A 27,811-nucleotide genomic window follows, 5' to 3' on the forward strand; every position below is an offset into this window, starting at 1 on the left:
TAGAGGGACTCTACAAGATCACTTGTACTACATTTAATTTTGCTTATTTTCATCAAGAATAAATTGTGTATATTCGTAAAATATGATTTAATATGTGTGTAATATCCCATAAATAAATTTAAATTTAAATAAAGTATCTAATAAAATACCTGAAAAATAGCAGAATAGGAAATTTTCGTCTAAAACAATTAACTTCTGATCTCGGTGCCATTAGTATTAATAGTATCTACACATGTCTAATTGTCAGTCCCATCGCTATTGACACAATACCGAACACGGTTTTGGCTCGTGAGAAGTAGAAAATTCCATTCGTGATCAGGCACGAATTTATCTTGGAGCGTTACCATCCAAGATGCTCCTTGAACGTTTCGCAGGCGATTTTCTAATATTTTCACACGGCCCGTGGCGCACAACGACGGGCGCCCAATAAGGCTGGACGCGTGAGAAGTAGAAAAGGCCGTTCGTGACCAGACACAAATTAACACTTGAACGTCACGGCCTGACTCGTGTTTTTTGTTCCCCCGGGTATATCGCGTGATGTAAGTGAATGACGACTCGACGTTGTTTTGCTCATGAAAGTAGATGCTAGCACAAAAAAAACAGTTTATTTCCCCTTGACCCGTATAATGTAAATAATGCGTTTCCTGGGAAGCATCGCTTAAGCGCTAATAGCTGCACGTGTCACGTGGCGCTTTCGTGAAACACGGTTTTCTATACTAGGCACCACTTCTATGAAAACGACGAACAATGAGAGCATCGAACAAAATTGCATTATCATCATTTTATTGGAAAAAACATAAATAAAAAGTAAAAATATCATAGAGGTCTGGTTGCAGGGAAAATCTTGCTTAAAATGTAAATAAATATATAGCGACGGGACAAATGTTTGTCTAGATAAGAGATTACGGGATTTTCGATTTGTTATTTATTCAGCAAAATTACAATTTGAATTACGAAGTCAAGTCATGTTATACATTGAACTCATCATTGAATATGTGTTGCGAACAGATCGCTACGCAATGTTTCTTGTTTATTCAATGAATAATGTTCGAATGAAAGCTTGCTCAACTCTGCTACCATCGCTTTTACGGATGTTTTGAAAATTCTAAGAATGAATGATCACGGTCTAATTACTGACACCTGTAGAACATGTAAACATTTCCTTCATTTTGTTATAAACATGAATTGCAAGACTTGTTTTTCTTTTCGCAGGTACATCAAGTATTTCAGCGGGCTGCTCTCGGGATCTTTAAGAATCAGCCAGTCGCCTCTCTATTTAACGCATCTTACGGTCCTCGGTGTGCCGCTCTTCGAGCCTACGGGCTGTCGAGCGTTCCTCAAGGTCTACGAAGGACTAACACCCGTCTACACTTCAGACCTTTACTCCGTAACGAATGCTCGAGAGTTCACGGTTAATCTCGGGGGTCTTCGTCTGAGGGGAGACATACTGGTGAAATGTTACCACAGGGTGTATTCGAAGCAAAGTCGAGAAGTGATGTTCTCTCTTCAGGTAAGACGAGTTCCTTTGGCAATTAAACTCTTAACCTTTGACTGGGCGATCTTCGTTTAAGTACAACGTAACGTAGGCGATAGCTATTATCGAGCATTAACCTTAAGAAGATGAAATCCGTCGACGACCTAAATAACTCAATTGGCCAGAGATACAAACCCTCGTGCTTTCATGGTAACTAACCACACATATCGCAACCGTATTTCGAGTCTAATAACAACCGTTGCCTGTGCTCGTGCATTACTTTATCGATATGAAAAAGTTTGAAAGATCTATTGCCCTGGAATTTAAGTAGCATGTAATTACCAAGATGCTATCGCTCTTCTGAGTCTCGTTACCCGCGAAATCAAGGAAACCGCTGGGGGCATCGCGATTACATAAAACACGATCGTTAGACGGCGTATCATGATAGATCGGTACTCGTTGTTCCTGCAGTTCCACACCTGCGTAATCACGGAGAACGTGGTGTCCTTTCCCCGATCGGAGCTGGACGTTGCCTGTGACGATCCTCGATGTCCACCCGACAGCGTGGTGACCCTCTACTTTGCCACCGACGCCAAGCGTCAAGATGGCCCGGTGCCGGCGCCGACGCCCGCTGTGCCACACGCATCGGCCCACCACGATCCCATACTGCATTGGGACAGCTACACGAATCTCGAAATCAGCGATGACGGTGAGCGATTAGGTCATTTTACTTTCTACCTTTTGCTCTCTATTTTCTCTCTTCCATTCTGTACTTTATACTTAGTACAACTCTTGCACTCGACTCACTTATTATTACTCTCTACGCTTTCGTTTCAAATCTACAGTGGGTGTAGAAAGTATTCGTACACCGATCAATTTCCAAAAAAACTATGCAAAATTGTAATTTATTAACTTATTTTTTCTAAACAATGACATTCAACATATTCTCGGAAATCTCTAGAATAGATAGATTACAAAAAAAAATAGCTATTTATGTAAATTGCAAAATTAACAAGAAAAAAACAATTTATCGATAGAAATGTTGAAGCAATAAGTATTCGCACAACTGTTTAATTTTTAACACTTGAATAAAAAAGAAAGAAATTTACATTAATTTATAAGTATATAATACTTCCTTCGTGGGATTTCCTTTTGATTTTATAATTATTGTAACTTTTCTAAGCATTAAATTAACTAAATTATTACTTATTCGAAGTAGGATCTTCTTCAATTCCTCTATTAGAGCCATTTTTAAAAGTACTTTACTGAAAATTTGATGTTTTCTAATTCGTACGGAGCAATAAACTAATGTGTTTACGTTACAAACTCTACTGTTTGTAATGGTTCGTCATAAGAATCGTACAAATACTTATTGCTTCTATATTGTCACCCACTTTTCGCATGTTTTTGTTAATTTCACAAATTATATTAACTAGTAAATGTTGTTTGGACTATATCTATCTTAGAGACTTCCGAGAATATGTAAAATATCATTGATTATAAAACAGGAAGTTAAGAATCTACAATTTCACACAAAATTTTTTTGGGAAATTGATCTGTGTACGAATACATTCTACACCCACTGTATATGTTATACTTTTATTATTCTCTACCCTTTATTTGTTACTCTGCTGTCTAAGGTTGACTCTCTATTCTTTACTTACTGCTTTTTACTTGTTATTCTTTACTTACTCTCCTGTAGTTACTATTCTCTTCTTATTACTCGCTATTCACTGTTTATTACTTTGACTTTGATATTCCAATTGTTGGAATGGGTCTACAAGATCACCAAAATGAAAACGTTGATTTTAATATGACCGATAAATCAACACGTAGCCGTTAACTAAGAGCGTATTTTATCATGTCTTATATTTATTAAATCTTGCTTTTTATCACATTAAAGCGAACATTTTTACTTTGGCAATCCTCTAGTGGAGTCTAGACCCATTCCACCATAAATTATATGATTGTCCACATTGTTATAAATAATAATTTGCTCTTTCTGCGAAAGATTTAATTTCGACTCAAGCTCTTTCTACTGAATCTTAAACAATTATTTTCTGAACTACTAGAAACTGTGTCATACACTTAAGTAGATAACGAAACTGATTGTGAGCCGTAAGCTTGAAATAGTTCAAGACCAGTATTTCACTTATTACTCGCTACATCTGGTCACTGGTATCCGCTCATTACTTTTTATTATCTGCTCTGAATCCACTAATCTCTACTCGTAACTCTTCGTTATGCATGATCTTCTGTTGTGTAGAGTGTATTCCATAACAGATTCATTTAGATGTCAGAAAAAGGTTAACGACACAATGTAGCATAATAACTACCGTACTGACTGGCTCTTCAGTCGCCGTGCATTCTCCTAACATACCACGCGTACATGTTACGCTCTTGTGCCACGTGCTTCATCGAGAACAAAATTATTCTATACTAATTTTAATTTTTGTAATTCGTTTAGATTCGCTGAAATTCGTAAAATTTATTCTAACGAGCGATAAAAAGTTCCACTTTAAAAACTCTTTTAAACCCAGCAACGTCTAGCGGACGAGATCGCCTTTAATTTTGAACACAGTACATTACTTTAATGACGATCTTCATCTCTTTTAAGTTTCACTCGGGAACTCGAGTTATAGTTTGTATACTTCCCTTATCAGATTCACAGTTGACTGTTTCCGTATTATCCAAAATATGTGCGACTCACACCTACGCATAAAAATTTTGGTCACTCCTACAATATCTTTCTGGGAGTAGAAGAATTTCAAGAAGTCTTCTTAATTAATAATCGCTTCTTGTACTCCGCATGGAACGAGACACTCGATTAAGTTAGATTAGAGTAGATTACAACGCGACCGTCCAATTTGGTGCAATTGCTAGAATGCTGCTGCACTAGATCGGGTTACTCGGAGGTCAGTGGCGAGGCTCGGCGAGTCTTCTACTATGATGAATTAGAAAAGACCATCGAAAACGGAGACCGAAGCGTCCTCTTATGCCGGTTTATTCGTTACAATAACACTTCATGGTCAAGGTCACATCATGCTGAGTAGGGAACATTTGCACTAACATTTTGAATTTTGCTGACGTGTAGATATAAATATTGTATAAATAATGACTCGCGAGAAGCAAAGCACCTAGATATGTCTATACAGTTCGAAGATAGGAGAAAATGTCAGAGAGAAAAGTTACTCGCTATTCATTGCTCGCTGCTCTACAATTTAGCATGGAGCGACTCGGCGGTGATTTTCACGTCCGGCTATAATGGATCTCCAGATCCACTGGAAAATGGCGAGGGTATCGAGAAGATTAATGAAGTACTTCGAGCAACGACACTCGCGGTATACGTTGAACTTTTTACTAGTTTTTTTCTTCTTCTTTTTTTTTCACGCGGCCTCGGAAGTTTGCGAGCTAACGGCACGCCACAGCGTACGATTAATTAACTGATAGCCCGAAACCGACGAACGGTAATTCAAGTGACGGAACTCATCGTCCGGGGACTAATTCGCGCTAATTTTCGTCCTAATGGTAGCCAATTAACCTCGATCTGTCGGTGAGAACCAGTCAGAAATACAACTTGGCTACGCAACGGGGGAAGAAGGGATCGCCGAGAGGGGTTCAGGTAGGAAAGAGAATCGGACAGAGACGAAAACCTAGTAGTTAATGCGGTGTATTTAAACCCGGCTGACTAACGCCGCCGGAAATACGTGGTGCCAAGCGGAGGTGAAACGGCGGTTCATCGTGACGACACACTGTCGTCCGGAAATAGATCAAAGGTCGTGCCAATGGGGTGGGCAAGGTCCACAATCTAAGAAGCTTCTCTGCATTCGATTCTCCCATGTATTAGTTTCAACTAACGTATCGATACGATTCGATACAAAATTCGATACATTTGATATGTGTGCGCTAAAACAACAAAATTATCATTTTTTTTTCAATGGAAGTATTCTCGTCATATGTATAATAGATACGAATGTAGCTTCGTTTCTACTCGAGGATTTAATTATATGAGGCGAAATGTATTTTGAATTAGAAAATGTTTTATTTTAGGCATCACTATTGATTTGTACCGAGAAGGTTTAAAAGGGGTTGTCAAAAGCTTTCAAGTAACCATAGACCACTGATACCGTTTCCCCAAATCTATCGAATGCGCGAAGAACATTCCATATCACGTTCATCGACCACCATTTCGATACATTCCGTCAGAGACAAAAGCCAGAAATGAAAGACTGCCGTCAACGCGGTTTAACACGACGTGTCGATAGCAGAAAGGAAATCGGTGTCAGGATCCACGCAGGAAAAGCAGTCAATATAACCGAGATGCCCGATAGAACAACGTCAAATTCCGTTTCTTCGCTTTTTCCCTCGCAAAGCTAGAGATTATCGATGGAGTTAGGATTGATTTCGACTCGGTCACACCCACGATTCGTTCAAAAGGATCACCGTTGCCATCGCGGTCAATCTACTTGCCCTCCAATCGGCCCAACCCATAGGTTCTTCCCATAGATATCATCGGAAGGCTCGATCTTAGGATTGTTTGTAGTTGAATTACTACTTTGAAAAATATATAAGGATCATTGAAATATAAACCGGAATTTTTGTTCAATACTTTATTGGTGATAGATACAAATATGGTACAACTAGAGCGTACCGTATTTATCACCATAATACCACTGGAGTGGAATTTGTCAAATACAGTAGTATAGTTAGCATGTGACAATTGCAAATATGAACATTCATTCCAACTTTTTTAATAAATAAAAAATATAGACTAGAAGAGTGTATAAAAATCAATGTTAACGATTTAATAATCTCAAAAAGAAGTTCGAAATAAATGAATCAAACCAACATATAGAAACATCAAATTGAAACGAATAAATTCATGAGTATAATTAATTTTAATTTTAATTGAGGCGTTCATTGGACAAATCGATTAACTCCATAAAACAAAAAGTTGGGAAATACGATGAAATAATGTACAAATAATAATAATAATTAGTAATAATTCGATGTAAGAATGTTTGTCGTTTAATGGTGTTAATCTCATTATTCAGTCAAGTTATTTTTAATATAAAAAGTTATGACTACACCAAGTGCTTGGACACTAAAATTTACGATTTTTCAAAAAGTGGAAATGGATTTGTGTAGTGAACGGCTCAATTGTCGCTAAAAATTACAACAAACGTATCGCTAGTAATCGAGCAGTATTAAAAAGAAATTCGACAAACATAGATCAAATTGATTAACTCGGTAGCCGTAGTGTTAACAATCCTATCCCTATTCGTGTTCCATCCCGGTTCGTGATGTAGGTGACTCCTCTTCATATTTCGTCGCATTCCCGTCACTTTCAGTCTCATAAACGAGCCACGCCGGTGTAACCATCGACGGCAATTTGGGTCACAGCTTTATTGGAAGCATGGGCCGATCGTTAACGAAACGAATTGAATCGCAGTCGGTCGACTCCCATTCCATCTCGCCCTGTTTCTTTCCCCTACACTTTTGACGAACGCGTCGTGGTGACGTAATCGTTCCGAATATTCGAAATGGTTCGGTGAACCGATGGAGAAGGTGGAGGTGCAGCGTGGGCGACCATTCGTTTCGTTTAACGTAGGTCGGAATTCGGCACCGGGAGAATCTGGGCTCGACCAAGGCCGCGTTTGTGTTACCATTCGTGTTGCACTCGATGCGATCTACATCGATTTTCGCAAAGCTTTTAACTCTGTTTGTCACTCTATTCTACTGACTAAATCGAAGCCCCATGACAAGCCTGATTGCAGTTTGTCACGGCGGGTTCGAGTTTCGTTTCCAACGGATGCAATGGTGTTTTTCCATCTCGTTGCAAGACTTAGTTAGAATCACCTTTGTTTAACGGGGTGCTCTTTTTTTATGGTCTTTTATGATTTTATGGTCTTCAAACGACCGCCCCGTTAGGTCGATTGAACACGAAACTATAAAGGGACACTCTTTTATCTTGAGTCAAATCATAGAATTGATTTTTTATATTATTGTTGCTTGAGGTTTGCAATATATTTCTATCCAATTATATTTAAGAAATGTTTAAATTTCCATAGTTATAACTATTTATATGTACATATCACGTCCCGTTAGACTAATCGAACATTAAACCTTAAACGCGTTTTTCTCGATTTTCTGTTTCTTAAGGGGTTAGTCGCAGTCAGGAAAATGGAAACGGACAGTTTCTTATGGTTTTTTTTTTAAGGTAATAAATAATAATTTTTCTGAATGAAATGTAAATATACTACAAAGTATATCTTAAAGAACTATAAAAGAGTTTTTATTTTAAGAAAAGGTTAATTCATTTCGTCATAACAGGCGATGGCGTGGGTAGCCACTTGGTTTGGTAAAGGTAGATTTAGAAAATATATTAGACCAGCGGGTCCCTGATCGAAGGATTTTTTATTTTCTTGTATACTTTTTTTATCCTGTATTAAATCGCTTAATTTTAGCGAAAAAATTGAAAATCAACTTCAAATGTACGCCATCTTGTTTTAAATTAATTTTTTCCAAAATCGTTCGTTCAGGGACCCGCTAGACTAATCTACTTTCGAAATCTACCTTTGTTTTTGTTTTCAGGTAAACAAGTGTAGAGAAATCTTGCTCATTGCAAACCTATGTTTTTAAATCATCGTCTACGTTATCGGCTGTTATGGCGATATAAATTAAACATTTCTTAAAACAAAAAATGTTTTTTAATTCTTTAAAGCATGCTTTATAATATACTTAATTGTTACCTATGCAAATTATTATTTAACAACTAAAAAAAAATCACAAAGAAATGTCGTTTTTTCTCTTCCTGACTGCGACTAACCCCTTAAATACGTTAACGCAAAATCTCAAAAACTGCATTTCGGATCGAGTTAGAACTGTGTATACAGGGTGTGGCCGGGCGGGTGGTACGGCTGAGCGGAAGGTGATACTACGCAAGAAGCTTTAAGAGATTAATTAAAGTTAAAGAGAACCTCTAACATTTATTAATTATTTGTAACAGATCACCGTGAAAAGAAGAAAATTAATACATACTTTGCTATTGCGAAAAGGAAGAAATAAAGGGGAAAATGTTGTATCTACACAACCAGCTTGAGTTGCTGTCGAGTTGAGACTAAATATAAAAAGTACATAAGCGGATAGTGGTGCAGTAGGGTGCTGCTACTAAAGGCTAACCTCGATTTTTGTTTTATCAGAATTTTCTCGATGTTTTGTGCCGCACGATCTACCAGGAAGTGTAACGAACTCGACCAAGTCGAACCTTGAAGAGTAAAATGGTATACATTATGCGAACCCACACGGTGCACCCACGCGATAGAAAATAAGATTCCAAGAGCGCCGATCCCGCTTCACGAACGATCGACTTTAACGACCCGATGAGCTACGTGATCTACGAGCCAACGCGAAAACTTTTCAGGTCTCGACATCGAGAGAAAAGACTCGAGCGCATAATGAATCCAATCCTTGTTGTTTCCGCATCCTTCTTCGAGCGGTTGTTAGTAGACGACATTATTCGCAGTGTTTCCAAATATATCAAGTTGTATCATGTCAAATGTTCCTTTCACTTCGTGTAAATATACACAGTGTTCTGTACAAAGTGTTACAAGTTGTTTTCTTAGAATCTAACGAAGTAATCGACTTCATTTTTTCCTGCAGTTGTTTTTTGTAATTCCGAAAGAATTGAAGTAGCCTGCAGTGCTTGTCTGCTTTTATTTGAAGAACAGAATGAATTCTTCGTCATGATTCTGTAATTATGGCAGATAAGATAAAACAGCTCAACTTAATCAGTCTTATGAGATCTACCGCATAGTTTAACATTAATACCACTTTTCTTTTCACTCTAAAAAGATTAACCCCCATGGATTCTGTATATATATTATTTATCGATATCTTTATTAGATTTGAAGAAAACATCTTGAAGCACTTTACACGTGATATATTGTACATATATCTCCTTTCGGTTCGGATTACGTTATCAATCGAATCAGGAAGTGTAGGAACGGGGGTGTGTCTTCGTTGACTTTTATGAGCACTTTTCAAATAGTCGTTCATTTTTTGTTAGAAGAATGACATGACTGTCGCATTACGTGACTACGTTCAGTTCCCTTCAGGATATATATTAAACTGCAGATTATACAGAAATGCAATACAATAAAAATTATCCAAAAGCATAATACTCTATTAAAATCAAATAAATGTTATCTCCATTTCAATGAAAATGTCGATAGCATTGAATATTTAGTTCATTACAAGACAAAGGAATTCCTTTGCTTACATCGTGTAATTATACTTTCAAACATGTGTTCTACACATGTCCTGAACAACTTCGTGTAACGTTTTCGTCCATTTTAGTCTTACATCGTGTTTTAAAAACTCGTCACCACAAGATTGTTCTGAAGAGGGCACATGTATACATACACAGCACTCAAAGGGTTATCATTAGAAAATTATTGGATTATCGGCAATATTTTTACTACAGTTCATGACGAAAATGATTAAAATAGGGAACTAAGTACATATTGATTAATAGATTTGTTTTTTTTATCCTCTATTCTCAAAAACATATAGTAAAAAGTAGGAGTTGAGCATCGGGAACTTTAGTGTTAAAAAACATAGAACATTTGAACAGACATTTCATATGTTACAACCCGATAGTTTTCTACTTTTGGCTCGCTACGTCGTTACGCGAAACTTTCCGAAATTCATTGTCGCTCGTTCTATTTCTTCGAATCACCAGGTGCTAAACGAGTTTAGACATTTGCTCTCTAGATGGCACTTTTCCGCTTTGCACACTTTTATCGTAAGCGCCTTATCAATTTCTCGTACTCCGCTTTTCGCGACGGGAAAATGGGGTGACGAGTAGAACCTTATGGCAACGTGGAAATCTAAAATTAAGAGCACGCCCCTGGAACCAAGGAGGAAATGGCGCGGCGTGCATTTTGCAACATTGTTTTTCGCACCGCGGACGATTATTACGCTCGCCCTCTTTAATTTTCTCTTTACCCGTTCCCGTTTTCTTATCTTCCAGTAATCTTTCCTCTTGTCGTTTCTTCTTTTCTGTCAACGCATTTCCACGAATTGTAGGAAGCAATTAGAGTTTCCATACAATCGAACAATTAGAATAATTACAGATTATCTTCTTCGATCATCGATTGTTTTTCTTGCGTAAAAGAAATATTCTTATTCTTAGTTTACGTTTTATTTAAATTTCTTGATATCACGTGTAGGTATATAGTATTATGTACTAAGAATATTGTTGTTTGTACTTATTTATACAGCAATTATATACAGGGTATACTGCTAATTATGGTACCGGCAAGGGGTTGATACTTCGCATAAATCTGAGTCGAAAATGTACAATGAATCTTGTCTTACACAGGGCTTCATTTTCGAGAAAATCGAATGTGAAGATTCGTTGGATCTCATGCACTTAGAGACACCCGAGTTTATTCGCTCACTCTGGCTCGCAAACTGCATTCCTGCTTGCGTTTATAAACAATTGTTGTATCCAACATTTTCATTGTTCTGTTTTTCTTGGTCAATTCGATTCTTGGTGACTTCTCGATAAAGACGATTCAGCACGAGTCAGATTGAATGAACGAAGCAAACTGTCCTTAATTGCACTCACTAACGAATATTCCAACTGGATTTTCTCGAAAAAATTTTATTCTACATTTCCCATTCCAGATTATAAAATGTTTATCGACGCATTTTGTATTTTTTTATTATTTCATATTATAAGAATATGTAACTAAAAGGAAATTTGGAAGTTTGAACAATTTCTAAAGTTATAGACGTTCAAGTAGCATTGAAATATTGACAAAGAATATTAAATACGTAAAGTTTTAAGTTTTCGATCACGGTAACTATTTATGGAGAAAAATACAAGTTTCCATTCATCGAAGTGGTACAACAATAAAATTCACATGGATCCTCGACATGTAGTCCTTTTCGAACCATTTACCTTTTTCGTTTAACATTTTCTTTTCAATTGCTATTCGAACAGAAGGTATGACTCGTTCCAATTCCATGGTTCAACCTATATATTGAGAGGAAGTGATCGTTAAACTTCTTCCGTTCGAGCAGTTCGCTCACAAATTTATAGTAAACGGCCTCTTTCGGTAACTTTGTTCTGGCGATAAACTTCCCCACTGAAAGCGAGTCACCGATGAATATCAAGGAAAGTGGCGATAAAAGTCGCGGTTGGGGAGTCTTTAATTGCCAGTAGGCAGTTTATAGCCTGATCACTTTTACAGCGAACATTTTTAGCGGCATTACCTGCACTTAGCGTTGCTCCGTTTTCGACGTCACCGTCAAACTCGAAAATCTCGTTAACAAAATAACGAGGTTCCGAAACTTAGTTGGTAAAGAGGGACGAAAATGTATAGAAGGTGGTTTGTATGGTGGGGAGGACGTTGGTTTATTCTTGGCGTCGGGACGGGACGGAGCTTAATAGTTTTCGCGCGATTCTACGCCGTCCACGTCTCGGAGCGATCTCTGATTCTCGAACGGCCAATTGTGCGCGAGGTTTTGTTTACATTTACGCCAACCCCCTACCCGTACTTTGTTGCCGCTCTATATCAGTCTCGCTTGTGCAATTCGATCGCAGTTGTGACTGGAAACCGATTCCGAAGTGTCAAACACGAGTCATAGCGGTTGCAGGATTTTGGGAAAAGTCGTAAGCGTTGGTCTCGGTGAGTCAAACGTTATTTCCTAAATCGAAGTGTCGATTTCATTCGTTTCGTTGATATTCAAAATTAAAATGATTTGAATATATCGAGCAGGATATAATCAGTTGAAAAAATAATTAAAAAGTGCGAGGTAAATAGGTTCAGTCTGGGTAAATGGCATTTAAATACGATTCTAAGAGTGATCAAGTATATGTATATTAGAGTTTAGAGAGATATACATAAAAAAAAATAATTATTTATTATATAGAAACTTGGAAACTAGACAGAAACTAGACAGACTCCTTACAGTTTGTCATACACTGTTAGAATATATATAGAGTTCAGTTCAAAGGCCTGTATCATTGCCAACTTTTCGAATTTAAGTCCTAATCCTTTTAGCATAATATTTCCAAGATTTGAATCTTTAAGGAAATGGACGAAAGGTGAATATGTAGGTACTTGCATTTAAACGTGCGCCATTTGCTTTATTTTTTCACTTGCACGGTTTATTCTTCATCACACGATAACGACACTCATATAGTTTAATAAACTATTTGAACTTTTTGTCCCAGATTGAAGATACATCGACAAGAGCTGCTATAACATTAATACAAATCAATTAATAAATTATATAAAGTTCATACAAAAATATTGGTATAATCTTCCTGAATAGTATTATTAGTAGAAAGAACATTGGAAACATTCTCCATTTGACAGACTTCATAAAACTATCGAAAATATTCTGAACCTTTCGGTCGTCACTCCAGAAAGAGCCCTTAAGTTCGCTGAACGGTAAAACACGTAACAAATAAATACTTCTTATCCAAAATCGGTGAACTGGGCTTTGGTCGCTGCTCTCCCTCCGAGAAACAACATTCAGCCGAGGAAAGTCCGTTCCTGGAAAGTGTACGCCGACGGTAATCTTTGGAAAAACTGTCCGTATAAGGAACCCACCGCGACAGCTTCCGTTCGCGGTGCTAAACGTTTCACCGGCGCGGACGCACTCTTAAAGGATACACGAGCTGTTTGTCGATATTGTCAAGTAGAATGTCATAATTACGCCGCTTTCTTCGACGATTTCTAGTCCGCTGTCGTTGAACTATTTGCACCGTTCACCGACGGCAATATTTCTTCGAGGGGACGACGACGATCTCTCTGGGTTGTTGGCTTGTTCGCCGACTCGTCGCTTTCAATTTGTTGCTGAACGTCGCAGTCCCGACCTTTGGCTCGCGATGGGACCGCTGGCATATCGCGAACATCACGACTCGCTCGAAACCCAGACATATTGGCGAACGTAATTGAAAAGCTTGTTTCCCGATCGCCTTAAACGGTCAGCTGAGAAAATCGTGGCTTTATCGTACCCTTGTTCGAAATAATTAGGGGCTTGTTTACTTGAATTAGTGGGCGGCTCGAATAGGTATCCGATAGGTCTTAAAAGATCTAAAGTTTGCGTTGAGTATACAGGATGTATATTTAATATTTCGTTGTCGTAGTTGACGTGGTTTGAAATGTATCTCTTTTGGAATCACCCTGTTATGTCACGTGACGTTTATTTTGTGTATTTTTAAGTTGGTTTGAACAAACTAATATCAACCCTCTACAGTTAAATTTATGTTAGACTCCCAAAAAAATTCTACGATAAGACCATTGATAAACATTAATAATTGTACACGAATTTAAAGGAAAATTTTAATGGGCATAAATTCTCGTTTATAGTCGCCTTGGCGTAAAAAATTGCAAACAGACTGTTTGTCGACCGTCCTATTGTATTACAACCACAATAGATACGTATTGAGATTAGAATTAAATGAGAGATAAAAGTGTACGTAATAGATATGTGATCTCAAAGTCACGTGAGCTTGAAGAGGATTAATTGATGGAAAATTACAAATACCAACATTCCTATCAATGTTATACATTTTCAATAACTATACTTTAACATTGTACGGTATAGTTGGGTACCACGGCCATTTCAGCATACTATGAGTACTCAAACTAGTGGCGCTAGTAATTTATGAAGTCGCCGAGCGCTAGAATAGTCATGGTGCCCAGTCTTGTTATGAATATTACCGAAGTATGCTAACAAATTGTTTAAAAATGTTTCAACCTGACCCTGTTTGCGCAGATCGAGTATATTTATCCTAATCGTTATTATAATAAAATTGAATGAAGTCAGCCACGAAATCTCGAAACGAAACGATCTTTAGTTCGAGCGATTTCAACGAAAGGCGTGAAATTTGAATCTCTAGAGGAATAATGTCTGAGAAGAACACTTTTGTGTTCCTCTTGGTAATTACTCGCTGACCCAGTCGTGGTATGACACAAAAAGTAAGATCGACGTCCGTGATGGAGTCGCGCCATTCCCGAGACCCGGTTCAAGCCCGCCATAAAAGGGCGAAACGGTTGCACAATGGGCATCGAAGTGATGAAATAAAAAGTACAGAAGAAATCGCCAGAGCCGAGTGCTCGGGGTTGGAGTAAACAATGGTGACGTAACAGCAGGAAGACGTACGACCGACCGACAAGACAATAGGCTGTTTTCTCTGTTTTCTCCGTCTTCATCCCCTTCGTGCGCTCTCTCTACTCCCCTCCCTACTCCGGCAGCGTGGATGACCAACGTTTTCTCTTCTCGTTCTGCCGCACAATTTCTTCGACAGCCGGCGAACAAAAGGCTGGGGTCGAGCCGTGGAAACGATTTTTGAGAGTCAGAACGGCGCTTTGTTTCTCCACGGGCGCGGGATAAAAATAATTCCCTTCGCGTTGAACGAAGATGGTTTGTTCGAAATCGATACGTCAGGGAGGAACGAAGGGAGGAGCTCGTCTTTTTTTCCACAAAGAATCCCGGTCGTAAGTTTGTTTGCGGTGCCACGGGGGCCGGTTAAATCGAGAGGAATCGATTTCTTCATCGGTTGCGAGATCCAAATATTTTCCACGAGAATAAACGAGAGGAGGAGGTGGACGCTATATAAATCTCTGGAAGACGGAGATGAGAACAGAGTTTAACTTGGGGTCGAGCCATTAATTCTATCCTACTCTAATTCTTTTAGTTATAGTACGTTTCTGTTACGCTTGCAAGGAAACAACCACTCCACTATTATTCCTTGTTTACCTTTACTCGTACATAGAAATCCAACATGGATAAAATTCTTATCAGAAATCTCCACATTTATACGGAAGAAAGATAAAGCTTTCCTGATGAATCATAACTAAGGGGACATTTCTAGTTCGCGAAAACAAAGTAAGCTGTACAAATAATCTAAAAATCTATCAATGCTATCACTTGAGACTCCTTGTGGGATTAAAAAATAGGATACCACGAGAGTCAACTCAGGCTTGTAATCACAATTCCGTTGGCAGAGTATCGCGGGTGCCACGCATTTGTGTCCACTGCAGGTGGTCAGAATTCGATTCCCACAGTTTCCGCGCATCCCGAGCACGCATCGCGCGCCGCCTTACCTTACGCACGGATCGTGCACGCGTCCTTGTCCCAGATTGGGCTACCTAGGAATACCACTACCACTTGCCAACGGTAGCTGACCAACTTTTGCGTTCCGTCCTCGTCACTGGCCGACAGTAGAAATAGCCACGATACGCTCCGACGAGCGGGAACTGGTGGTAGTGAAACAACAGCGGCGATCTGGATTTACCGGTGATGAATCATACGAGCGGTCGGCCACGATTTTCGATAACCGGATCTGGACATTTCGCCGTGCTAATCTCCAGCAGGTGGCTGGGAAAATGTTACAACGCGGGTTATCGAATGTGCAGTACACCTCGCAATTCGTCGTTGAGAGTGATCGTTGGCCTTTTGTGTTGATGGATGAGATAAGAGGATTGATGGGAACTGCGATACCAAGTGGATTTATGACACAGGTGTTTGCTTTGCGGGTTACATGCTAGGTATCGCTGATTAGTTTTTGAAACTGATTCCAGGTGACGCAAAGCTTCGAACAATTTCTGGATATTTCGTGGGAAATAGAGGTCAACGCGATTGAAAATGGGTGACAGACGTTTATCTGAATTGTCAAGATCAAAAGATGTACGTGCATTGATTCAGGATATATTTTTAAGGATTTGTGTTTCTGGGATTTTTTAAGAAAAGATAGTTCGTATGTACAACCATGATGAAAATGAAGTACTATTGCAAGGTGATGCAAATGTATAAAGTTAATTCTTGAAGCCGATAATCATCAATGCCAATTATAGCGATCGAGTAGACATTTTCTAGGAAATCATCCGAGTTAATCACTGTGCTAAAAAGAGCTAAAACTTAAAAATGACGCCATTTTATTCCATCATCACGAATGGCCGAAATTCACGAATTCACGAAATTTGACTTGCATTCTCGCTTTAGATGACAGCGTTGAACTTCCTGATGTATAGAGTTCGAAATCAAACTCCTGGAACGTGTAAATTCTGAGATTGGTGACCAAACGCTTCTGAATGTCCAAATACAGTGTCCAATGAACATCCTGTTCTTTGAAAATTAGGATCAAGTGGACGGTCCGAATTCGGAAACTGAGAACCAACTTAATCTTTCAAGCTTTCGAAATTAGGATTCAGCTATCCCCCCGAACTCTTGAAATATCAGCGAACTTCTCAAACTCGTGCATTCAGGGTTCATCGAAGTTTCAACCGCATCAAAGTTTCGAGTGTTTGAGAAACTGGCGCCAGAATTGCGCGTGCGTTCAAGCGATAGCGATATTTAGTCGATCGAGAGCATCGCGAACGATTGATATTGCCTCAAAGCATAAAGCTAGAAGTTCGTGCAACCACCTCAGAATTTTGCATGCAACACGCGATGACGATGCTCGTCTGCGATCTAGTTATCTCTTGCGGTGCATTTATGTAAATTTCACGTGACATATGAGCCCATTATACGTCCTGACCTCAGCACCAAGTGGGCTATTATTAGGCTACCGGAGATCCAGCTCGTCCTATACTTATTTAACGCAGATCTGTCCAGCGACCGGGTGCGGTACACGTGCATGTGTAGATCGGGACGGCGAACGTGATTAGTAATCGTTACGAGTGTCACGTATGATTCTTGCGAATGCATGCTGGCATACTTGACACCGGCTTGTAACTTACACATGTTGTTTGTACCTTGCCGCACACGGTCTTTTATTGCCGGGTTTGCAACGAACGATCGAATTACGCGATACCACTGGCGAATCAAGGATGATGGTAGATTGCGATTGATAGCCGCTTACATATTTTATTACCTTGTTCCTTCCTTATTCGCTTCTTGAATTACACAGCAAAATGTTGCAAGTATTCTGCTAATTTTTTCTACGAGAGTTTCCCTTAAATGTTCTTCGAAATTAGTGATTGTATGGGTACAAAGGTATCGGATTAACAATAAGTAAAATTTAGAAACTGTATTGAGACTTGAGAAACAGTATACGTACACGTTTATGCCTTCAAAAGTTCAATGAACATTTTCTTCTTCTTTTTTTATTGCTTTACGTTGTATCAACTGTAAGGTCATTAGCAACGAATATTCAATGTTTTCGGTAAGGGTTGTTTTATACTGCATTTTTGAGAAGATATCTTCAAAAAAGTCGATTGTATTTCTGGTGTAATCCTGCACTGTTAATGATGAATTTAGTCTGATGCTGTCACTTTATGCTTCTGTCTTTTATCTTCTGAAGTGACACCAGGGGATTCTGTTTTTTCATGTAGGTAATCCTCGTGTGGCTGATTCTCAGTCGAAACAGTACAGATTTTTCTTTCGCCTTTAAATTATTCGATAAATACAAGTATGTATACTGACATTAATAGTTTTCATTGATAAATACAGATATAGAAAAATGCTCCCTATCTGAAATGTCATGTTAATCCAATATTTATGTTGCAAAGTAGAATTTCTTATTACTTGAAAAGTAAATATTGTTTCATAGTTTTTAACGTCATTTGTGGTTTCTTTCTGAGACATAACATTGTTGAAATGTGTATCTTTCGATTAAAAAAACATTTTACAGCGTTGTGTTCCCTTAAGTTAAAAACGATATTCAGGTGATCCTTCTTTCTATACATATAAACGTGTACATCCAGCGATAGAGACGTTAAAAAAATAAAAGTCCAAAAACGTACAGGTGTCCCGCTCGATGACTTGCATCACAGTCAGCTCCAACTTGAGGATGCAGTGAATTCTGAAAAGCATCACCGTCAACGCCGAGCGCTGTCGCGTCGGGCGAAGGACACGTTCAACTTTGACGGTTAGGAAGTGTATTATTACGCTATGCGATAAGTTGTAATAAACGTGACGTCCGTAAAGTGATTCGCAAACAAAAAGTCAGCGTGACTCGCGAACGTATAATTACACGACGAGAAGTATATTGCGGGAGACTGGTCCTGAAAATTAGCAGTCATCGCGCGTCACGAGCGAGCACGCGTTCTGTCGCCGGATCGGGTCAGCATAGATGAGTACCTATTACGCATTATGGCACGTGTCCTTTGCGAACGTGAGCGCATAGTAGTCGCTGGGATACCCGTTCTTGTGTGAACGCGTGTGCGTGGCCTTTCAACGCGCGCAATCGCACCGTTGGATGATGAATTATTAATTGCTGGCCATTCATTTACACCGAGTCGCTACCGGTCTCGGCGCCGATTCGCACGGATCTCGATTAAAACGGCGCGTACCGCAACGCGACATGCAGCTACACGTCACGCAACGGAAGAAACACGATTGTGTGTTCAACGTGCGCCGAACGTTGACGACGATTGCGGTTGTGACGGTGTTCGATTCACTCTGGTTCGACTAGTTTTAACGTCTGGCGCAATATTCGTAATGAAAAAGTTCAGTTCTGGATTCAAAATTCAATCCTGGAAATTGTATCAACATCACACTTGAACAAATAGAATTCTTCATTGGTTGGTACTTTCAAGGCATAGCTTAAAAGTTTTTATTCGGCTTCATCTTGTTGAACGCTCGCTCCATATGTAATACAAATATGATGCAAGTATGTAGATCAAGGAGTTGGTTTATTCACGGGTCAGTATTTACTCATATGCTATTTTTACGATAGTGTTTGGAGGCGTTTTAAGAAAGTTGGCCCATATTTATAATGTATTTCAACTAAGGTATCTTCATAAAAGATTTCAAGACGCTTTGCAATGCGCACGTTGTATTTATTCTACGTGGTGTATCAAGGGACGTTGTTTGATGCTGTTCGAAATTATGTTCTGTGTACAGTGTGTATTATAACTAGGGATTTATTTGATCAAAGCTCTAGGTTCCTTTGCTACTGACGTACATGACATGATTCTTCCAGGTGTCAGAGTATGAAGTAATAGCGACTATTTGAGGCTATTTGATGACGTATTTCTATGTTAGTTAAAAAGCTAATTCAATAAATAAGCAGTTTTCAGACAAACTATTTTGTTTAAGTGATTCGTATAATATAATATTAAAGTTATACACGGTAAGAAAACATATTTTTTTCCATTTGGACGGGATTTCGAATTACTTTCAATGCTTAGTTTAAACAGCAACACTCGTTTCTACAAATTCCGTATGTAGACCTCATAATCCGTCAACTACTGTTTTAGAGCTGGACTCGTTGTGTAAAAAAATAATAAAAACAGTTCATATAAATATATGTCCTACTTGATCTAATTTCCAGAGTTGCAGTGGCTCTTATGTTGCCTGAAATATTCTCGCCAAACGCTTATCGTGCACCTGTATATTAGCTTAAACTGATTTACAAGAGGCCACGAAACGGAGTTCGCAGAGTGTTCGCCGTGGTCGAGCACGAAATACCAAGCGTTGCTTTTAAATAATCAAATAAAATCATTTGTTGTGGGTTTGTTGAAAGAATAATAAAGCCAGAGAACGATACTTGCAATGCATACACAAACGTACGTTCTCTGTTGAAAACTTTGGACATGTGAAACATTGCGTAGATTAGAGTGGGCATATTACACGAGTCTTCAGATAAGTACCCTGAAAAAAAGGACATCAAACCTTTCCTTATTGTTTTAACGTTCCCAAAGCCCAATGCTGAAGTACTGCCCACGCGGTACGATAATCCTCGATACGAAAACAGAGAGTCACCATATTCTACCAGCGCGATGTGCAAACGAAATGCCAAATTCAGTCGCGCGGGCACGTCGAGAGTACCGTTTCTTGGACAGGCTCGGTCCAAACAACGTTGCTCGCGCGTGCACGCACGAAATATCGACTCGAACGATCGACCACGGCGAGGACAACGACGGAGCCTGGTTTGCGCGGAGTCGAGTGTTGCCGTAGAAGGACTGGCGACTGGATGCCAGTCGAATGAGTAGAGGGGCCAACGCGAACACGCAATACGCTGCTTCGAAAGTACACGCGGTTGGCTCGCACACGCTTATACCTAGGTCAGGAACTACGAACCACGTGAACACGTAGGGTCATAGGCGGAAAAAAGTTACCCGCGCTTTGAGAATTTAGGAAAAAATGATTATTTTTATTTTCGAACAACACAACGACAAGAATGTGAAGACTATCTCCAGTTGTCTTTGGATGAAATTTGCTTTTCTGGAAGTAGGGGAGAGTAGATATTTTCATCACGAGGCACAATGAATTACTAGGAATATTTCTTTAGGTTCTGGAGATTTTTCAGATCTTGTGGTTGCGTCGTTAGTTCTATAGATAACTCAAATTCTCACGAATCTGTAGAAGCGTGCAGTGTATTTTGTGTCATTCGTAAACAAACCATTTCTCCTCTTGATTTCGTTTCATTTGTGCACTATTATTTTTTCAAAAAAAGTTTGTTCTGACCTGCATGCGATTAAAAACTTAAAAAAAAATATTGTAATAAAATATTTTGTATTGGTTTGAAAGCAGTCGTACGCTGCTGACGATCTGCGAGATCCCATGGACCACTGATTGTGGGGTTGCTTGACATAATACATTGGACATTTAATATACGTTTCATACTCCGCCGGTCGCGCTGCGATAAGGTTGATAGCCTCCCTACTACTCTTCTTTTCGTATTTTTCGAGACCTTTCAGTAAATTGTAAATGACCTTAGGGCTTCTGTTAACTATTCTTGAAACTTTAGAAATAGTTCAGTTTTGATTTTTCAATTCAATAATCTTCACAATCAGGCTTTCGTTATTTTACTTCCGCGACCTAAATCGATAAGTGTTTGTAACACGATCAATGTTCGACACTTCTTGTAATTTGCTCGACAGACTACGAATTATGGAATAGTTTTTAAAGAAAGCTCAAGTGTGTTATCATTTAGTCTCCGGTATTTGTTTGTTTACTCCACCTTCTGTAAAAATCAGTAAACGTAGGCTGATTTAATACAAGTCTTCTTTTTGCTGCGTTGCAGCCTTTATGCACTATCGATAATGTCGAGAAATGAAATATAATACACATATGCTACAATCTTTTAGATACTATTTAAGATGGGGTTAAAATAGTTGTCTTATGTTATTACACCCAGAAGAATGAAGATATATTGTTACCAATGTGTATATTTCCTTCGTGGCATGAGGGTAATTTTATTTTATTTTCTGAGAAATCTTAATTTCGGAGAGTAATCTGTTCTCGCATCAGGTTCTTCAATTTGTCTAATTTCTCGCACTTACCTACTTTCATTCTTCCACTCTACAATTACAGAGGTACCTCTCGACACCGCAACTAAATTCTTTCCATGCAATCGTTCCACCGTTTCGACGCACTTCGACAGCAGCGAGCTGGCTAGGCCAGCGACACCCAAGACACGACTCATTAAAATCCGTGTACCGGCAATGCCGTCCACGAGACGTGCACGCTAACAATAACCATGTCAAAAGACACACTCGCGCTGTTGTGTGTATACAGTCACGTGTCTATCCCGCGCCTGTACGCGACCAACGTTCGCTGGTAATTGCATCCCGGGAGAGACGAACACGCACACGGAAGCTTTGGCTCGCGGTTGTTCCGTGAGCGTCTCTCGACGCGCAAAACTGCAACACGCTTCGTTTCGCTTCTGTCTCCTCCGCTGATCGTGTCTGTACGCGTGTTTATTCACCGTCGAGAGCGTGGAAGGCGAACCGAAACTTTACCGTGGCAGGCTTCTCGCGTAGGAAGAAACGAGGCCTGCCTCCGATGATGATGACGATAGCTGGCACGCTGGTGCTGGTGAACGATGGCGATGGTGTGACGTAGCCGGGTGGTGGTGGTTGATGCTGATCGCGATGACGGCGGTGGTAGTGGTGGTGATCAGCATCGTGCAGCATTTGCAACGTACAGTGCCGTTTCTGTGCTCCCGGTGAACGGAACGCGAGTTTGGTTCTCTGTCTCGTCGCCTGGGACTTCGTTACCGAAGAACCCTTTCCCTCCCAGTGGTATTTCGTGACTCTTTTGCCTGGGTGATCTCGAGATTCGTGTCTCCTTCGGACCTCTGTAACTGGGATCCTACTCATTCGAGGTGAAGCTATCATATTTTGTAATCATATGGGTGATGTGCAACTGATATTGTATCTGAATAATTAGAGTTATTAATAGCGAAGGTTTAGGCTTTCCTTCTTGTGGATACGTGAGAGCAAGGTATTTTCTGTGGAATCTTAGAAATGCATTTACTTTAATTTATTCACTAAGATATTCGTTGCAAACAATACTTCTTTTAAAAAATGGAATATGCGAAATGGCGAGATTCAGCTGAAGTGTTGTTTCTATTCCTAAGCCTCACTTAACGTATATTCTACCACAACGTTGACGTTTCTACCCTTTGTCGTGAAGCACTAATTAGTGAAATCGAAACTGAGTTTAGTTTATTTAAACTATTATTTCTTCCATTTATCGACAAGAAAGATCTATTTTCCCTAACCAGTTACAATTATCACATTTTCTATGTTACTTCTACGATATTGGCTTTGAGAATAGTCTGAAGAGAAAATGTAGGTATGTCTTGTCAGATAAGGTAGCGATCGATAGCACTGGAACTTGATCTTCATCTGTCTGCCAGGTTAATTCCTTCGCTCTAGTCGTTCATGCACGATGAGCTGAATCTACTGAATCTTAAGGTGGTTTAGAAACATTCAGTCGATTGGTGCACTACATGCGGAGTACACCTACGGGGGTTTGGCGAATATGCCTAAGAAATATGACTGTAAATTTCTAGGTACTGAAACGATTAATCTTGAATAATGACGATGCAGTACGGCTTATCTCAACGTATATTGCGAATATGACATAACCTGTACTGTCACGAGTATTACGAAACAATTAGCCGTACGTGGGTACCGAAAGGGAAAAGAAAGATCAGAAGGAATTACGAAAACTCGTAAAATTTAAAGAACTTTCATTTTTCCAATTGTGGAAGACGCGTGGGCGATTTATTTTCAATTTTAGTACATTAAGGCAAACATGACTGTCAAAATTTTGCGGGATCCTTGAATTGCATAAGGATACAATGACGTTATTGGAATTCCTGTGAAACAAAATTCAAATTGTTGACTAGTGCTGTTGTAATGAGGCTGTATTGCATAGATAGGACTGTCGTTTTAGTCAGCATCGATGAGGTCTGTAATTGAATAGAAATTACTCGACTCCACATCCCTTTCTTCATAGTATCATATTGTTTTTAGACTTCAGACTTCACATGTCTGCTCTAATTAAAATTAAAGAGTTTTCGTTACAAAAATGAGAAAGTTTTATTAAAGGACCAATGAAAAATTAGTAGATAAACGGAAAGTCATTTTAGAAAGTGAGGGAAAATGTATTCACGATTGTAAATGAATTATTTTATGACCGAAGAGACGAATGGAATGTTTGATTGGATGTTGGAATAATATACAAATATATCTCTTGGAATTGGGTTGTTTTTCGGAACTAACTGACAACCGAGACCTTTGATTACATTTTGTTTAAACCTGATAGGCGTGGATTGGTCTATGAAGCGTTACCACGCCCCCGCTACGTTTGTATTTTTGACAACGGGCCCGAGAAAGGTATATTCCGTCTGGATCGGTGCCTACTTCTCATCGGCGTCTCATGAATCTCTATAAGGCCGTCAAACGAGTAATTCGTCCGTACGTCTCCCTTTCTCTTTCTTCGATTCACGTGAGCCGGCGCGCGCGTGCACACGTAGCCGTTTCTTCTTATTTCTCGATTGAATGCCCAGTTCTTTCTCCCCCAAAACATAATAATGCTCCGTGTGCCGGTCCCGCGAATAGGAGCTGGCCAATTGAAAATTGCACAACCCTCGAACGCGGTTACTCGCGCCACTTTTTCGCTTCAAAGCTGAACTGCAGGAAACCTAAGATGGGTAGACGGAACATTAGTACAGCGACAATATATTTCTGTTATAAAGATACTCTAGAATTAGACAATATATTAACCCTGCAGTTGCATTGATTCATACATGCTTCACATATTTACATCGAGTAATATTTCTCATGTACAATTTCAAAATACAAAATGCGCAGTAGTGTACAACTGCCTTACCCAAATATCACGCGGAAATCAGAAACCATGAGGGATATATAAAAGATAATAACTTATTTGAATGTCTTTGGAAGTGAATGAAACATAAGGAAAAACCAGAACATTGTTCCAGGAATGTTATGTCTACGAACTTATTCTCATACCCGGTACTTTTAAACAGACAACAACGAGATCGCTCGTTTTATCTCAACACATCTGAATATGGCGAGAAAACAGTTATTATAAAAGTTATTATATGTTAGTTAATTACACGAAAAAATAGTTATAAAGTTAATAGTTAATAGTTTTAAAGTTAATTACATACAAAATATAGTTATTATAAAAGTTATTTGGTTTAAACAGGGAAATAGTTTAACGTTAATAGTTTTTTTTGTAGGTGCAAGAGTGGGAAAAATTTCAAAATTGAATTTTTTTAAATGAAAAACTATACAAATGTATTCATAATATGATAGCTCTTTTGGAGATGAATTTAACGATGTGTCACCCAAGTTTATTTAACGTAATAGGTTATCGACATCACAAGGACTCGAGTAAACGCAAATTGCGGGTCGTTGCTCACTTGTACCCTACGTGATGGAATTGCGAACTCGAGCGGGCCACTCAATTTACATCACACCATTTCTCCCTTTATACCAAGCAACTTTCACGATAACCATTTTCTCATATCTTTAACGGTTCCTGAGATATTCAGGTCCATCGAGTTAAAGCGGACACATTGCATGTTTTCCTTTTATTTTCTTCACAAAAATAATGTTTAATTTTTTAAATTAAATGGCTTACAAACAATGTAATTTGGTTCAAGTTTAAAATTGTGTCTGATACATTTTGTTGTCAAATTTTAATTTCTTTAACAATATGAAAAGGTCAAGGTAATACAAATGTTTCATAAATCTATAGTGAGATTAAAAATATTTTCCGTGATCAAAGTAGTTTGGAAAGTGCTTGTCCGAAGAATTAAATAAGCACCATTATTGTTCTCTGAAATAGGCGCACACAACCGACTTTAAATAAGCGAAGAAACGTGGCAACTAATCCATCTGTTGCTAGTTACCCTATTTGACAGTACCATAAGCTGCGGTTCACTCTTAATCCGCATTCGTCGTGAATGGTGGAAAAAGGAGGGCGTGAGCGGAAGGGTGGAAAATAAAGAAGCACGAAACCAACAGGGGAGAAAGGAGTAAAAGGAAGGGAGAACCGGCTAAAGCGATGACGTCTCCCCGCGAGAATCTAGTTACCATATTCACCTCGACGAGTAACGCAGACCGCGATCCGCTGGTTGCGCGCTTATTAATATGCGCGTATATATTGATGGTGACCAAACTACGGATCACGAGCCGCATGTGTCTCTACTGCACCCTTATACTTTTGTAATTTCTTTTTATAAAGTTGACACGTATCGCATACCGAGAATCCCAGAATTAAGGGGGGTAGCCTACTTGGAACGGTTCGAAAGAAGAACATATTTGAGAATTTTTGTTGGACAAACGGGCAATTTTCTGTTAATATGTAAGTTTTATTCGAAAGAAATTTCTTTATGCATGTGCCGCAATTTTTGTATTTAAAAATATCTTAAATTAACAAAGTTTCGCGGTGACCACACTAAATTAAATCGTCTAAGTGCCAAATGGCAACGATTTAAACACATTTTAGTTCTGAAAACGCCCATTTTTCACATATACAACGTAGGTTAAAAAAACCTCTCAACAGCAATTAAGTAATTTATTATATTATTAAAGAATGCTTGTGTTTTGCTCTGAGTTACAATGGTTACCGCGGAATATCCATGTAAACATGTAAAATGACAAGGACGCAACTTTTTTAATTTAAGATATTTTTAAATACAAAGGTCGCGACAAATGCGCTGAGAAACATTCTTTCGAATACCTTAAAACTAAAAAACCTAGAAAATTTTCCGTTTGTCCCCCAAAAATGTATAAATATGCTTCTTTCTTCGAGCTGTCCTGGGTAGAGTTCCACCTTTAAATCCTTTTTCATATTCAATGTGGTAACTGAATCCAACTTTTAGATTCACGGCTGTCATCGTTGATGCAACAGTCGTATATCCATCGTTGAAAATGCTAGCAGTAAAGTGGGCTGCAAACTCGAGTGTTTTAGCGCCGTTGGAAAATATTTTTGGAGGCAGTGATCAGGTCACGCAAATTAAGCCTTCTTCGCGCCACTTCAATAAATTGCCCGCACTCAAATCTTCATAAATTGGCTTAATCGTGGTTTCAACGTCTTTATGCAAGGAATCATCGTGTTTATATTCACAAGATCGTAGTTAATTTAAATGATGAAAGATGGTACAATCTACCTAGTTAGCATCATTGGAGAAAACGACAAACTACCCTTATTTTCGCGTGATTCTATTGCGTGATTACGCCAACAATAATAATTTCAATGTTATCGAAATGAATTAAACGTGTCAATAACTATTAGGGTATCTTACTCATACGAACAAAAAGAAAGACGACATCACTGACAATTAAAAATTGACATTTATGTTAAATTTGCAGTACTGTATGTATCATAACTTTTGGTCAATAGCGTATCTGGTTGCAAATATCGCCACGTCACATCAAATTCCTTGTTTATTCGGGAAACCATGGCATTTCCCACAAACGTCAGAGAAGCGTTTTCGTATACATATTTCTTCGCCAGCACCGAGTGACTCGTGGACATAAAATGTGCACAATAGAGGCACTAAAGAGTGCGAAATGAAATTAGATCGCGGTTCGTTAGACGAAGCGTGCGCTGCTTGGCGCGCATCGGGAGGCACGCGTTGTGTTCGTTCACCATTAATTTCATCGTTTACTTACCGAAGCGCAACGAGCGCGCAACCACGATATTTAAGTGCAATTGTTTACGACGCCTGCTGCTCGTGAAGACGACCATTCTGTCGACCGTTTCCGACGCGTGTGGTTGGAGAACGCTTTACCCAGCACGCTACTCGTCTCTCTCTCCAAAGATACGGTTTATCGCTTCCTCTATTAATCCGATTTAATGGCGCGCACCGCAAATCATTCGCTGATATCGCGGCTTCTTCTCTCTGAGTTCTTTTAACGGAGCTGGCGTTATCGTACGCGTAAAACGTTCAGAGGATATTCATCGTGACTAACTATCCGCGATCCACGGAGGTGATTTACCGTTCGGTTCGTTAGTTTTCATGGCCTCTTATATTCGAACTTTTGAGCTTGATTCTTGAACAGCTCTCGAACAATAGTAAAATACTTCGTC

The 27,811-nt window shown here is 39.1% G+C and overlaps 1 protein-coding gene across 10 annotated transcripts in view; it reads left to right on the top strand.

Annotated features, from left to right (window-relative positions):
- Positions 1-27,811, top strand: part of LOC128894204 (tensin-1) — a 332,764-nt gene that overhangs the window by 269,765 nt on the left and 35,188 nt on the right. For all 10 annotated transcript variants that reach the window (XM_054155783.1, XM_054155785.1, XM_054155784.1 and 7 more), the window contains 2 exons: positions 1,213-1,510; positions 1,946-2,183. In XM_054155783.1, coding sequence (XP_054011758.1) covers positions 1,213-1,510; positions 1,946-2,183 — 536 coding nt within the window. The remainder of the gene's footprint in view (positions 1-1,212; positions 1,511-1,945; positions 2,184-27,811) is intronic.

This window comes from Hylaeus anthracinus, unplaced genomic scaffold, assembly GCF_026225885.1.
Source record: "Hylaeus anthracinus isolate JK02 unplaced genomic scaffold, UHH_iyHylAnth1.0_haploid 3, whole genome shotgun sequence".
Taxonomy (NCBI): Eukaryota; Metazoa; Arthropoda; class Insecta; order Hymenoptera; family Colletidae; genus Hylaeus; species Hylaeus anthracinus.